The 15,186-nt window shown below is 45.5% G+C and overlaps 1 protein-coding gene across 4 annotated transcripts in view; it reads right to left on the reverse strand.

The window, feature by feature from the left end:
- Positions 1-15,186, reverse strand: part of STAB1 (stabilin 1) — a 63,024-nt gene that overhangs the window by 15,743 nt on the left and 32,095 nt on the right. For all 4 annotated transcript variants that reach the window (XM_042799331.1, XM_042799329.1, XM_042799330.1 and 1 more), the window contains 21 exons: positions 14,982-15,075; positions 13,906-14,064; positions 12,919-13,014; positions 12,436-12,531; positions 11,776-11,823; positions 10,766-10,896; positions 10,260-10,371; positions 9,946-10,023; positions 9,472-9,573; positions 8,864-8,971; positions 8,220-8,351; positions 7,903-8,031; positions 7,023-7,079; positions 6,104-6,199; positions 4,858-5,053; positions 4,290-4,385; positions 3,166-3,211; positions 2,388-2,467; positions 1,319-1,444; positions 489-562; positions 64-138 (listed from right to left, as the gene is read on the reverse strand). In XM_042799331.1, coding sequence (XP_042655265.1) covers positions 64-138; positions 489-562; positions 1,319-1,444; positions 2,388-2,467; positions 3,166-3,211; positions 4,290-4,385; positions 4,858-5,053; positions 6,104-6,199; positions 7,023-7,079; positions 7,903-8,031; positions 8,220-8,351; positions 8,864-8,971; positions 9,472-9,573; positions 9,946-10,023; positions 10,260-10,371; positions 10,766-10,896; positions 11,776-11,823; positions 12,436-12,531; positions 12,919-13,014; positions 13,906-14,064; positions 14,982-15,075 — 2,131 coding nt within the window. The remainder of the gene's footprint in view (positions 1-63; positions 139-488; positions 563-1,318; positions 1,445-2,387; positions 2,468-3,165; positions 3,212-4,289; positions 4,386-4,857; positions 5,054-6,103; positions 6,200-7,022; positions 7,080-7,902; positions 8,032-8,219; positions 8,352-8,863; positions 8,972-9,471; positions 9,574-9,945; positions 10,024-10,259; positions 10,372-10,765; positions 10,897-11,775; positions 11,824-12,435; positions 12,532-12,918; positions 13,015-13,905; positions 14,065-14,981; positions 15,076-15,186) is intronic.

Consider the following 15,186-nt stretch of genomic DNA (forward strand, 5'->3'; position numbering starts at 1 on the left):
GGGAGAAATGAGCGCTTCAAGGCTGTGGCCTTTACCTCTGGTAGCAGCAAAATACAGACATACCTGTTCACACAAGTTGATGGGGTTGCACTGGCTCACGCCATCCCCACTGTAACCAGGAAGACAGTTGCAGGCAACCTGGAGGAAGAACAGATGCTTAGTCTGAAACTTGGACCCAATAAAGAAAACACACAATGGCTGAGTTGGATGGAAAGCATGTGGTACAGCACCCATCGCTACATTCATGAATAACCATGCTTTTGTCAACAACAAATATAACCTAAGACTGCCTCCAGCCTTTGGCCAACAGAAGGCATCTCCTTTCAGGAAAACCAATCTTTTCACGCCCTTCCCAGGCTACTTTTCTATGTGGAAAGCAATAAGCACAAGGCAACACACTGCAATGGAAAGGATTGTCTCTGAGAGAATTACACAGCTGTGACAAGCTCCATAATAACGTTGCCCTGACATCCATCTTACATACTCACCTTTCTTGGGCCTGTTTTAATGCACTCCGCGTTGGTGTGGCAGCCCCCGTTGCTTTCAAGACAGAGATCAATTTCTGCAGCAAAACAATAAGGCCACATCATTGCTGAGGGCTGCTCAAGGCAGCTGGGAATTGGTGACCCAAATAGGTACTGGGAAAGCAACAGGGAGGACCTTCCCAGCTTGGGAAACATTTTGGTGGAGAAGTGACTTGTGATAGCAAAGGAACTGCAAGTTCTATTCCTGCCACACGTGGGTCTCCAAGATGTGATAAACTGCCCCCAGAAAACCCCACGCCTGCCCAGGTGTGGTTTAAAGGATATGAGAGGATTGGACTCTCCCATAGCTTCATCTTTATCTCAGAGCACCACTGGGAGACTGCCCTCGCCCGCTGTCTCTGGACATCTCCACGACATGCATCAGGGTAAGGAACTTCTCAGGGCTCTTTTGGTCTGAGACCAAAACACTAGCCATCCAGTGCAGGTTCCAAGGGCAGCGTGGTCTCTCTGACCAGTTTTGGATGGCACTGTGCTGGGACAGCGATGACCACTTCACTAATCATGACTTGGGAGAATGCTGAGCACACACCCACAGGTATGTATGTGCACACATACCCATATGTGTGCATACTCCTCAACAAAAAGCAGAGAGACAGTTGAATCAAGATTAGCTAGCAAATACTTGCTTTGAAACAATCACTGCATGAACAAAGTGAAAGGAGAATTGAGCTACTCAACACTTTAACCTGAAATTTTAATGCTTTCAGTCTGAAATTCCCCTGTGCATGGATGATGCCTTACTGCTATCACCAAAACATGCAGTGAGCACTCACCCACACAGAGTGTCCCATCTCCGGCGTAGCCTTCTTTACAAACACAGGTTCTCTCTCCTGGGGACACTTTAGTACACACAGCGTGTATGGAGCAGCCACCATGATCGACAGTGCATGGATCTATTTCTGTGATCACAAGCAAGGGAAGCAGAGTCAGCTGAGAGCATCTAGGAAAGATGAACCGTGCCAGACTGATCATCTATCTTAACAAAAACCACATCTTATTAAAATCCCTTTGTTTCTTGATGAAACTGTAGGTCCTTTAAAGGCATGGACCCTCATCCAGATTTGAGAGAGGCCAGTCTGAAAGTCACGCTGAGCTTAACCCCGAAACTGGACTAAGAAATCTTTCTGTCACAGCATTTGCTCACTGAGGACTAGTGGTTAGACATCAAAAAAAAGTATTTTCCTGCACAATGTAAATGTGGGGTTTTTTTGCTTTTCCCCTCCTCGCTCATTTTCAAACAAGGGCAATACTCAAAAGAAACTGTAATGTCTACCAGTGTTTGGCTGTTACAATTTTATCACCGAGTGTTGTTTTTCCTGTCTGATTTTGACATAGACCAGGTCTGTAGTAACTCTAGAGCAGTGTCTCAAAATCCTGCCTCATTTTGGCACAACTGCTGCACTGCTTCTACCTGATTTTGGCACGGCCAGCAAAGGAGAAGCACAAAATTCTAGGGAATTGAAGCATCCATATTCCCGGGATTCATGGCCAAAATCGTTGTACCTTTGCCACCATTGCTGTGATACCAGAACTAACACAACCCATTCATGTGCATCTCTCTCCACAAGCAGTAAGAACTGCCCTCCTACACTTGCCTGCCTTTTTATCCCTCTCTTGTAGGCCCTAGCAACGTCAAGAGCATCCTGTGTAAAGCTCCGGACTGGAAAAGTTCTCTACCAAAGCATGGCAGAGTTCATGGCAGATGGCTGAAAGGAAGAGGATTCGAACGATCTTTCCTCTGGCAACATCATGCCATCTATTTCACAAGCAAAACCCTTGTCTTTGTGTAGCTTCAACAGGTGTTTGCAAGCCTTGAATCTTGCCCACCATTGCTGGACATACCTGTGCAAAGGGTCCCATTCCCTGTGTATCCAGCAGAGCAGAAGCACATAGGTAGGGAATCTGCAGAACTATTGAGGCAGCTGAAACAATAAAGGGGTAAACAATCACTGATGAAACCTCCTGATTTGCTCGGCCAGTGGGAAACACTATACAAGTCTAGCATATGCCAGTTAGAGACCACAGTGACCACAGGAGGAGCACGCCTAAGTTGCTGTGTATTTCTTTAAAGCACCAAATAAAATCACACTGTCCAGGGATCTTGCAATCCAGGCACAGGCTTCCCACCTCGCACAGTGCACCTTCACCATGCCCATGTGCTTCTGCACGGTACAACAGAGGTGGCTGAGTCCCAGTACCGCAAAACAGGAGACCAGAAAATGGATGGAGAAGGCAGCAAGAGGGAGTTGTCACAGCCCACCTGCCTATTTAACTCCTTGGTGGGGGCAGGCAAGGCAGAAAGGGCTTGTAAATGGCTGGTTGATTTGCTCCATGAATAAGGCCAGACTTGGAGTACCTTGGAATCTCTGCTTTCTCCTATCCACACATGCAGAAGGAACTTAGAATTTATGCTTAGACAGACAGAAGTCCTTGGGGAAACTGGATGAAGCTTAGCACCAAAAAGAGTTCCCGGAATGGAACTGACATTTATGCATTTTTAATGAGTAGGCACCTTCTCCCAGCCCTCTGTGAAACCCTAAACACAGACTCATCTCTATGTAAAACACATACAAACACACATGGCTTTCTCAGAATGATCCAGGCCCTTGTCTGTACTTACTTGGCCATTTGGTGGCAAGTATTATTGCATAAGTCAATCTCAATTCCTGCAAGAGAAAACCACAAATGTGACTTGGTATTTTTAATTTAGCACTTGCTGGAGTCATTTCTGCCATCTGGAGTAAAGGACCCTGCAAACAGCTTCACTGCCGCACTTGTGGTGCCCTGAATGATGATGGGACACACCAGCAGTTATGCTAACTCTCCTGCCCTATGCGGCCGCATGATAACCTCATGGGATTTAAGTTTTGGCACTTTGCAATGGAGTGCATTTGATATTCTTTGTCTGAGCTAGCAGTTCTATTTGACCCTATCCGCTAAGAATGAAACAAGACTGAAACCTTGTTAATCCAGACATACAGGGTCATTTGGCTTTGCTCCGGTTGAAGCAAAAAGATGAACTCTTTTCATGCTTTACATTTACACTGGATGGGACACCTCTACTCAATTTCCATTTCTAAATGCCCCCAAAACATTTGACTTCACTACAAAATCAAACTTTGTGTGCAAACCTTTAAAATCCCCAAGTATTTAGGAGCTCAGGTTCCTCCTTACCCCAATGGGAATCATAATCCCAAATCCCAGGACCAACCATCTTCAACATCTTAGTTTGACACACGACAGATTTACTGAGAACTGCAGACCATGGCCTGAGCTCACCTAAATCAATGGATCTGTGAGCAGAAAAAGCAACTCAGCAGATATAACAGGGCCCTTTGGAGGCTTCAAATCAAGCCCTGCCACCTTCTTAGGCAAGTAATGGGAGTCATTGTCAACCCAATCTGGCTGGGAGCTTCCACCTCTCTCTCCCACGGCAAGGGGCTGTTCTTGAGGCGACTCAAATCTCAGTGAAGATGGAAGCAGGGGATATGCTTCTCTCAGTAATGATTTTCACCCAAATAACTCAAGGACTCATGTGCTCTGGGGAAGCTACACCACAGGTACAGTTTGTGTGCAGGAATGAGCTAGCACAGTCTGATAAGCTTTTGAGGGGATGCAAAGTACATGAGATGGTGGTCACCTTGCTCAGTTAACATAGAATTACTCTGGCAACTAAAGAGGATCATGCAGATTTCTCTGCTAAAAAGGCAATATTACACCACAGGCCCCCCCACACTCACGTACTTTTTTGGCAGGTAGGGCCCTTCCACCCTGGAAAACACTCACAGCTCCCATCCCCTTGCAGTCCATCGTTACATATGCCATTGTCACAGGCACATTCTGCAGGAGAAATGTAAACACCCATCACTGTCAAAACAGCCAGATCTCACAAGCAGACCCTTGCTGCCCTTTTGCTGGCTGATCTGTTTCTAATCCAACGCATCAAACTGCCATAAAAAATTGTCACAGGAGTATCAGCTCTTGTTCCCTCACAACCAGGCCAAAAATCCTAGGAACAGACCACCCATCTCTGCTTTCTGTAGTTTGGGTGGCAGCAGGATGAGAAGCATAGCACAGTCAGTCATGCCTTGGTTTGAGGAAGAAGAAATGGGGCCACTTCTCTAGCTGACCACAAGCGCTCACATCTACTGTCCTTCTCCCGGTGGCCTGTCAGCTGTTTGCCTGTCTCAGAGGTCTTGGGACATTTCTTCCCCCCCACCCCCTGCCCCCCTCCCTAGAGCTGAGACATGGCCACTTTTCTCCCCTTGCAGTCAGGATGGCAGAGCCAAGCTTCAGCAGTCATCAGTGTCACCTGATTTGCAGTCAGCTCCGTACCGGCCCACTTCACACATTTCACAGGCGGTGCCGTGGAAACCCTCCAGGCATCGACACTCTCCGCTGCCCTCGATGCCGTCCTGGCATTCCCCGTTCCCAGAGCACCACTGGCCTGGCTTCCCTGGGCACATCTCGCACATGTGTCCGTAGTAGCCGGGGCAGCAGACAGACCTCTGGAGAACCAACAAGAACAAGTTGGGGTGAGCCGTCCTGTGCAGCAAAGACAAGGTACAGCTTTATTGCAGAAGCCACTCTATTCCTTTAACTATGTGATAGCCATAATTTCTGACGTGTGAGAGGGCCAGATGTGCACAGGTAGGATGGTGTGAACCCCCTAAAACAGGGTGCTCTGTTGCATGTAAAGTTCCGCACTGTCCTTGAGCAACACTGGCCATTTGGTAAGGCAGATGTTCAGTCCTGTGCCCATCCAGCCTATCTCCTGCCTGTGTTCCTAGTGTGTCCCACCTGTAAGATACTCTGTTGGGCAGAGAGAGGCTCTGTCAGAAGGTGATTTGGTTCAGAAGCTTGATTTAACTGCTCTCATTTCTTTCTGCATCTGCCACACAATGGGACCAAGTTGGACAGTACATATTAAGAGAAATATCATCTAACAAAGGGATGTAGAAGTACCCAGTGAGGTACAAGTGCTGAACTGAAGCCTGTACTGTACGTCCAACTTCCTCTCTCCCTTTTCCTCAGTCTCCCATTCCCATTTTCCAGGGAGATACTTCAGTACCTGTAAGAGATCAAATTCACACAAGTCTTTCTTTTACCGTTTCCTCTTTAAGTGTTTTCTCCCAGCCACATATTTTCACAAAACTGGTAGGGGCCATAATAGCTCCAAGACCTGCTCTTCCCTTTGGTTCGGCGCCAATTAGTCATCAGTTATTTGGGAAGACACATGCACAAGCAAAATACCATCATTCATGCCTCATTTCCTTAGGAAACCAGACCACAAACATTTAACTCCTCTTCCTCTGCAGGACAAAACCCAAAGCAACAATACCAAAGCAGCAGACCACAATCCATCACTGTGCAGACATTTCCGCAGGTTTGTTTTTTTTCTCCGCTGCCCTCTATCTCCAGGATGGAGAGCGACTCCCAGACGAGCCCAGTCTCAGCTACGCAGTGGCACAAATGCAGCCAGGACTTCAGCACAGGCTGTGTTTCTAATAGCAATCTTGCTTTTGTCAAAATGAATCTGAGGCAAATATTTTTCCTACCAGAGAAACTTTTGCACAGGTGAAATGGCAGCCAAGTATTCCTGTGTCCCCAGAGCGTAATTCACAGCGAGCAAGATTCTTGCTTCCTGGCAATTCCTGCAGACATAATTAACATAGATACAGACAGAAGATATTACAGTGTTTAGACAAGCTTTGTACCTTTTGGTGCATATGGCAGTATTCTTGCCTAACAGAGGAATAATGCTTTTTTATCCTACAGGAACAGCCCTAAAAATTTGGACTACCCAGAGCTGAGACCAATGAGGCATCTCTAGATGTGAGGTCACCACACAGAGTCTATTTTGTTATCTGCCAAATCTGTGGTATGCATGTCAGTATAAATACTGAGAAAAAATAACTGGAAAATTTTGCCACAGAGTAAAGTAATGAAGACTAAGAAGCCAGATGTGGCTGCTAGGCTATTCATAGGCAGTACGGAGATTAAATGTTTAGTTGTTTTCCTCTGCGGAAACGTTTGTCACTCACTCACACACAATCTGCAGGCACAACCAGCCCTTCTGTGTGAACAAATCAATGGTCCAGGCTGGGAAATTGCTATTGGCACCCCTAAACTGGCTTCCCTTGATGATAATGTCAAAAGAGTAAAAAATGGAAAAAGGACATCTTTTCTTTCCTGCTAACAGGGAAACTCCCCACACTGCATGCTCTAAAGGGCTCCTGAAATTCAGGCAAAGCCTGGTGCCAGCTCTGTAAGGAGCCTCAGGGTTCATGTTTTTCCTATGTAAGGCTCCCGTGGTTTCTGCTTTCTCTAGGTTTCTGATTTCTCATACAAGCAGAAGCCACAGAGGACTCCAGGGAACAATTTTTCAGGTATCAAGATGTCATCTATAGAACAGTAAGAGAACATCAAAGCACTATCTGCAAACGGTCTGAGATGTCACATGAATCAAAGACTCACCACAAGAACTGATCCAGAAGGACACTTGATCCCCTTCTCACACTTGCCACATCTTGACTAGGACACAGAGAACAGGACAAGTCACATGTGTGCCCTCTACCCATGTCACACCACGACACTAATCTTGAATTACAAATGGTGCTGTACAGGCTGCTGACTGGGGCAAAGACAAAGATGTATTTATCTCCATGGCTCAAAACACCAAAAGAAGAAAAATCATGATGTATCACCCTCAGGTCCTGGCTGCTATCAAAGGCTTCAAACAAGGTCTTATTTCTGCACTCCAGAGACCGTACCACAAAACAAACCAGAAGAGATCATATGCCACACATTTCCTGAGTGTCTGAGCTGGAGTAGGGCTTTCTATAGGCTTGGCGTTCCTTCACACAAGGCTGAAAAGACTTTTATTTTCTGATCTGTAACAAGGCAGGCATACCTCAGTCTGACCCTGCAATCTTCAGATGGCCAAGAGACACAAGATACGTATGGGCTGGACTTTGGCCACGACTCCCAGCAGACCACAGCATTTCCTAAGGGAACTTGTGGTCATGTCATGTGCTGGATTCTCCTTCCACAGTTGAGTCCCTGCAGCAGCCTGCCCCATGGCTGGCACTGTGAGACAGCTCCAGCAAGTGAACTGAATGTGTTCTGTACAAGAGCTGCAGATCTGCTGCATTAGAAGTACAGAGTCTGAGGCTAGGAGGTGCCCCAAGTCTCCATGATGCCCCATTTCACATGAGGCTCGTTTGGGGTCAGACCACAAGCTACTGTCTCATCCATGTGGAATAGACAAAGTAGGTTGTCTGCTACTCATCAGTTTGGTTCAGCAGGTGGAGAAGCACTCTGAAATGGTGCTCAGTTCGTTGCTAATCATCTTTACCTTTTGTATGGTGGTGGTATTGGCAGTGCAACGATTCTTCTGTATCGGGAGGACCTGTGAAACCCCAATCAGCATGCCATTCTTCGTCTCAAGAAATTTTCCATCCAAAGGAATATTATTGACAAATTTCTGCAAAAGAGAAGAGAATGGCTGAGACAATAACCTTCAACTTCTTTTGCATGAATTGCTTAACAGCTGTCAGACAGTGACAGTAAACTTGTAAGGGTGTGCAAAACAGAAGTGGGTGTATCCAGCCACCAGCCTTAGAAAGTGATAGGTCAAGCCAGATCCTTAAGTGTCAGAACTTACTTCCTTACCTGGGTGCTGTTTTGATAAAACATTAGCCAGTATGAGAGCCCTAACATGCTGTTCTTATGAATTCCACTCCTCAAGTCTGCAGGCAACAGCTTCTCTCCCAGTACAATATGGTACTGCACTGTCTCGTTGTCCTAAATCCACAAAAAAACCCCAAATGTTAGGACTCTTTTGTCTTCCTAGACTACAATTCAGTCAGTTATGGCATAAGAAGAGTTCCTAAGCCTCTGTAATGGCTAATTAAGCCCAGAGAGCCTAGTAAATCCCTATCACAGATGACTGATCACACCTGATGACTCTGTTACTGGATGAAGCCATACATGTTTTTTGGAACCTTTCAAATGGTTGAAAATTGTCACAGATATGCCACAGACAGCCAGGAAGGGGCACATGTGTGCCAGCTATCCACATACAAATCTACTCAGAAATCTGCATTTGGAGTCCAAATATTCTTTTCATATCCTATTGCAACACCTCAGGAAACCCTCTCATTTCTCTCTGCCACATTTCTCCCAGCTTTTAGCATCAGATATGCTTCTCTTCTCCATGCTCAAATCCACTGAACTCAAATTTATGATCTGACAGTGTACATGTCTCTGCAGTTACCACAACACCTATTCAAATTGTAAGCAAGCAGTGAGCTTACCAGCTGTGTCACATTAGCTGCAAGGCAGTACTCCTCAATGGAATTATTTCCAGGAACAAAAACTGTGTATTTTTCAGAGGACTCCATTTTTTCAATGAGCTGGTATTGCTAAAAAATGTTTAAACAGTAACATTAGTAATTACACTTGCACTCACTAGAAACCACACCACACATTATATCAGTTACAAAGGCAAGAGAGCTAGAAGAAATGCATGAAAATGGGATACACAACTTCTGCTCAGTCACACACATTCTAATCGCTTTATCCTCCTCCTGGGCTAACATAAGTGCCGCTTCTTGATTATGAACAAGCCTTCCTTTTCCTCTAGGTTTCTCTGCCCTGTACAAGCATGAGAGCACCTGCGGTAGACAGGTTGTCTTCCACTATAATAACATGCCAATGATATAGAGATCTAACTGTAAGCATATAACTATTTGGCTGCTCAAAAGAGCTTTCCTAGAAGATCTCTCATGGATGGTAGGAAACAGGTGGTCTCTTTTTTTTTAGCCAGGCTGTTCAAATTTTGGTCCACCGGTACAGGGTAAAGTGGGCACTTGCTCAAAAGACAGTTCCGACAATCACAACAGTGCTCACCTCAACTGCTTACCTGTAGCAACTCCTTGAATATGCTGAATGAGGCAACTGTCTCCAGCTGTTTCTGCAGACCTGGAAGACTCGGTGGGATATCTCCTGAAGGCGGCAACAAAACCTGTGGAAAAAGTGAATTCATAAGCAAGGCTGGGCAAGGGGCTCTGTGGGAAGTCACATTAGACTCCTGCCCTGCTTGCAAGAGAGACAATTAGAAAAGGCCTCATTTTACACAATCCTGCAATAGCCTTAACTCTTCTTCTGTCAGCTAAGAGAAGAGGAACTGCCCTCCTGCTTGTCCTGGAGACAAATATTTTAAAATGCTGCACAGGAAACATCTGTCAGGGCCTTGTGATAACCAAATATATTTTTTCCATTATATCCCTTCCTAACCATCCAGACACGTACTCCTTCTTGGCCCCATCACAGATGCTGCAACACAAACCTGCTGCTACAACTGCAACATTTCCCAGTATCACCTGTACCGATGTACCTTACTGAGGACATGAATAATGCCGTTGCTGGCAGGGATGTCACTGACGACTATACTTGCATTATGGATGGTTAATACCTGAAAAAGCATCAGAGGGAGAAGCAAAAGGATTACAAATTGCCAAGCAAGTTTAAACCAAATATATTGTTCCTTCAAGGTTGTACATGATTGATCTGGGTACAATTTTTGAAAGATGTCTGAGTTTGAGGGCACTGGAGTCCCATCCAGGCTCCCCACTGAAACAGCTCCCCACTCAGGAGCTCCAGCAGTTTAATTTGATACTGGTACATGTGGATTATGTAAGAAACCCTTACGCCATTCTTGGTGTTTATCTGCCATCTGGTCTGTGGGTTGAAGGTGGGTAATTCTGGCCTGTCGTACTTTTTGAGTTTTTCACCAGTGAAGATGCCTTCGAGAAAGTGGGCCCTGAAGGGAACAAAGGCAGATAAAGAAAGATTAGGGCACTGTTTATAGTAACAGGGAGATAAAACTGTATCACCCAACATTTACATCTCTCGCATGAAGTAGTTAATCATGTGGAGAGAATGACGGAGGGAATTACTTGTCTTGATGCCATCTGCATCCACATGACAGGAAAAAACCCTCTCTGAAAATACATGAAAAATAAATCCACTTTCAGATGCCTGAGGTCTGTTATGTTTTAAATGCCAACTAAATTATTTGCCTGCTAGATATTTAATCTTGCTTCTATATTTATCTCAAGATAACTCTTTATTGGTCTTGTACAAGCAGAAATCCAGCTCATAGCTTTGTTACTGTTGTTTGGCAATATAAACCAAAGGCAGGAGTCAACTCGTACCTGACTAGAAATGGCAGCATGTAGGGGGTCAACCAGAAATCTTTCTCAGTCTTGTTCATGTTTTTGATAGCTGCCTCTGATGGCACCAAGACAGTGACATTCATTCCTGCTGGGATGCTGAAGAGAGATTTCTGTTGTCCAAAGCACAAAGATGAACAAATAAGACACGCCAGTGCCACATCTCTACCACAAAATAAAACCAACAGCCATCCCACTCTTGCTGTCACGTGAAAGGGATGTGCAAGAAGGCAATGTATGCTCAGCAGCACAGCAGGTTCTCCTGGGCATGGCAGGTAACTGTTCTTGGCAACAAACGCCACAAGTGGTTTAGCCAAAACAGCTGACATCTGTTTGCCAAGGGAAATCCTGCTGCTTTAAGCACTACTTTCATACTTCAGTTATACTTCAAACCCATTCAATCATATCCATAAATCCTTTCTGAACCCTCAACATCAGTTTGGGGGGAGGGACTAACATGAATCCCAGCAAAAGCTATGTATGCAGCAGTACAGGTAAGCTAAAGCTCAGTTAGATGCCATGTATCACAGCATGCTTCCACAGACTTGCTGCAGTCTGCGGAGTGCCTGTCATTGCCACACAGGAGACAGGGAAGCAGTAACAAGAAAAGGAACAAACACACAGTCTAACTTCTCAAAGCAGCACTTCTGAAAAATAGCTATTATAATGCCACCCCTTTTTCTTTCCCTTCTGTGCTGTTTTATGATGGTCAGGAGTTACAGATGATATAACCATGAAAATTAAGTGTAACAAAGCCCCAGCTTTCTCCAGTGGTAGAAACACAGTCCCCAAAACACACTCAGAACCCTCACTCTATCACAAACTCCAGAGGTTTTTTACACACCTGCTCTGTAACGATTTCTCCTTTGCTGTTGTTTTGTTTTTCTCTAATGAAAAAGATAAATGGAGTTGCTCTTTCTCTAGCAGGAGTGTTCACAGAGACTTCACTTCTATTGAACTTACCTGTGCGAGTATCCCATGGCTGTTCTTACCTTAAGCCAGTCGTAGAAGCCTGCGAAATGGGAATTCCTGGCCAACTCCTTCCAAAAAGAAACAACAGAAGGGTTACCCCTGCTGAGCAGTGGGGCTGCAGGGCTGGGTGACACAGGGTGGGGAAAGGAGCGCTTTACAATATCAAATCTGGTGATGATGACTTAGACATTCCTCTCACCTTACAGCCATTACAGGCACTGTGTATCATGGGGAGAGAAGGGCTTTCCTAAAACCATACTACAGCCATTAAAAAAATGTATATTCCCAAATAAACAAACTTTTTTCAACTCATCTACAATTGCTCATGTTTACCAGGGACAGGGATTAAATCCACAGTGGCCTTTAATATTTCTAATGGCAGAAAATGGTCCTAGCAGCTCTGACCTGAAGAAGTTTCCAAACAAAAAAAAAAAAAAGATGATTTATTGTACAGGACAGACAGTGGTGAAGCAGCTTAGAAATTATTGCCAATGGTTTTACAAACTCATTTGCCTTGGCACCAGTTCTGTTTCTGTGGCCTTGGGCAGACACATGTGCTGTGCTGTCAGGCTGGTGCTGGGAGGAAGAGTCAACTTGGGTAACAGAGAAAAGGAAAGTAAGGACAGAGCCACATTTCTCTCAAATCTCAAGAAGCCCTCAGTCATTTACTTTTTACTCACTTTTAGAATGCTCCCATAGCATGTCATGCCATCCCCCATGTAGCCTTGAGGGCAAGTGCAGGATCTCTCTCCTCCTCCAAGGGGTATACATATAGCCTGCAAATGTAAGGAAAGAAGAAATTAGAGAGCAAACGTAGGTTCTGCAGCATTTACATCTACCGAGGAATTGAATTCTGTCCTCCCATGGCCTGGGCTAGAGGAGCACACAGAAGCACCTTCCTCCTGTTGCCTTTATGGTGGCACTGAATTTATACCTCATGCAGCAAAGCCTAGGTGATGGCTTTGTATGAACTCACAAAAATCAGAGGATCCACCTGGGTAAATCAGAGACCAAACCTTTATAACACTTCAGTGGCATTCCAAGAAGATGATGTAACATAAATCCTTGCAATTCTCTCAATGCTGTGGCGGAAAAACCTATGTCAGGGAGCAGAGGAACCTCCACTGCCAGATCAGCCTTGGGACAGCACTTTACCTACTCACCAAGTCATGGCAGCCACCGTTGTCCATGAGGCATGGGTTGATTGCATCACAGTTGTAGCCATCTCCAGCATAACCCCTCTTGCAGACACATTTGCTCTGCAAGAAAGAGACATTTCAATTTTATAGACCTATCAGAGTGTCCTCATTTGCTACCCAAAAAAGGGCTAAGGCAGCAAAACCTATTCTTTATTTATTTTCCCCAGTTTTCCTCCTGGTCCCTCAAGACCTGGAAAAGTGGAGATATTTCCCCAGCAGGGCGTCATCCTCTATCACAGAGCACACACTGCCTGATTACTCAAGCGCACTGACCCCTTGCACTGCTTGGCTGTGGGAGGGTCACTTGAAGGTGATGGTTTCCATCTCTATTTCCAGCTTTTCAAGAAATGACACAGACTCAGTGAAAGGCAGAAGAAGAAGAGGGGTTAATTTCAAAGTTTCCTGCTTTCAAGATAGTTAGGAGAGCACTTGCACATCTCAACTCACTAAAATCCGCAAAAGCTCTAGCACCATTTTTCAGTGCGTTGTCCAATGCTCCCCTGGCTCTATTGAGGAGAAGCACTTTGAGAAGCAGCACCCTGAGAAGCCACTTCTGCATGCTTTCCTCCTATCTCAGGATGCCCAGATGCCCAACTGCCAGCCCAGCTCCCTCCACAGACTATCTGAAGAGCTGCACATGCTTTTCTGTATATTTTAGCATTGCCCAGAGGCAATGCTGTGATCTGGGAACAAAGGGAACACAGCAATGGATGCCTTACACTGAGCCATATTATGGAGTGTAGTCTCTTCCCTTTGCTGCATGAAAGTCTCAGTAGAGCAGCAGCCTCAAACACGTCAGTGCATCTCACCTCATGCAAGCACACTGTGTGGGGTTTTAGCTGCAGACGGTGTTTCTGGCAGCAGACAAGCAGGTTTTGCTGCTGACCAGCCCAATTTCTACCTCTGGTGACCCCAGGCCACCTCCATCAGACTGCCTAGCATTGATCATACCTGGCCAGGGCCGATATAAACGCAGTCGGCGTTGATGTGACAGTTCCCTCTGCTCTCCAGCATGCAGTTGTCTATAGCCACGCAGGCCTTCCCGTCCCCCGTCCAGCCCACGTTGCACTGGCAGGTGGCGGTGCCAGGGCCCGTACTGGTGCACAGGGCCTCCAGGAGGAGAGAGAGAAAAAGAATTACATTGAGCAAAAGATGAGAGCGCAGTGCAAATACAGCAACAAATCTCCTTCATCACTGTAGAGAGTTGCTGAATGACCAATTCTGATTTCAGCACTGGACACGGGGGGATGAAAGCATCTTCTCTGGCAAAGTCCAAGACAACTTCACAATAAAGTGATTCTGTAAACATTTAATGTTTTCAGAGGCAGATACTTGTGTCTAGGGTGGCTCAGAACTCCTAAAGCATCCCTACCATCCTAGTAAAGCTCTTCCATTACAGAGTAAATATTCCCTGAAGAGGAGGAACACAACCTCCTGCCTTTACATGTGGGATGGAATCAATGATGGAGGGCAGATCTTTCTCAGGAAAGACCTACTTTGTACCCAATGCCATCCTATTTCCTTCTACACGGCCCAGTGTGTTCCTCTCACTGAGGGATCTAAATTATGATGAGGTCTGTCCATTTGACAGTCATTTCCATCATAGAGCACCACAGTTCTTTTATAATAATGTAGTGTCGAAGGCATAATAATGTAGTGTTCATGGTTTCTAGAAATAGGAGTTGGAGCTCACAGCTAAACTACAGCCTGAACACAGTAACAGAAAAACTAACACACATTAGGAAGAGCTTGAGGGGAAAATCAATACGAACCAGAAATTATCTGTACAGCTAACCTCTGTAGCTGCCAAAATATCTGGTGCAAACCTGCCAAATTCTCCTTGGGGTGTCACCAAACCAAATGATTGGCATTCTTATGATAACTGTGTCAAGGTACCTGCTATTCCACCCCATCTTATAGACACGGAAAATTAGCACACAAAATGTGTAACAGTCCCAGGAGTCCTGGATCCCTGCTCTGATTGATAGGAGCTGCTTTCCACGCTTCAGCAGTCTGACCCCACTTACATTTTGTGAACAGCCTCCTCGTCCTGGCTGACTGCACAGGTCAATGGGCTGGCAGGAAAACCCGTCACCTTCATACCCATCCATGCAAATGCACCTTAAAAGTATAAGCACAAAAGGGACACATAGAGCCGCCCCTTCTGAAAGCCAGCAGAGAGCAAAAAAGGCAGTTTGAGCTTCTCAAGCAAGCAAGAATCTGACTTTTGAT

The sequence above is a fragment of the Tyto alba genome, unplaced genomic scaffold (assembly GCF_018691265.1).
Source record: "Tyto alba isolate M040663 unplaced genomic scaffold, T.alba_DEE_v4.0 Super-Scaffold_3, whole genome shotgun sequence".
NCBI classification, from domain to species: Eukaryota; Metazoa; Chordata; class Aves; order Strigiformes; family Tytonidae; genus Tyto; species Tyto alba.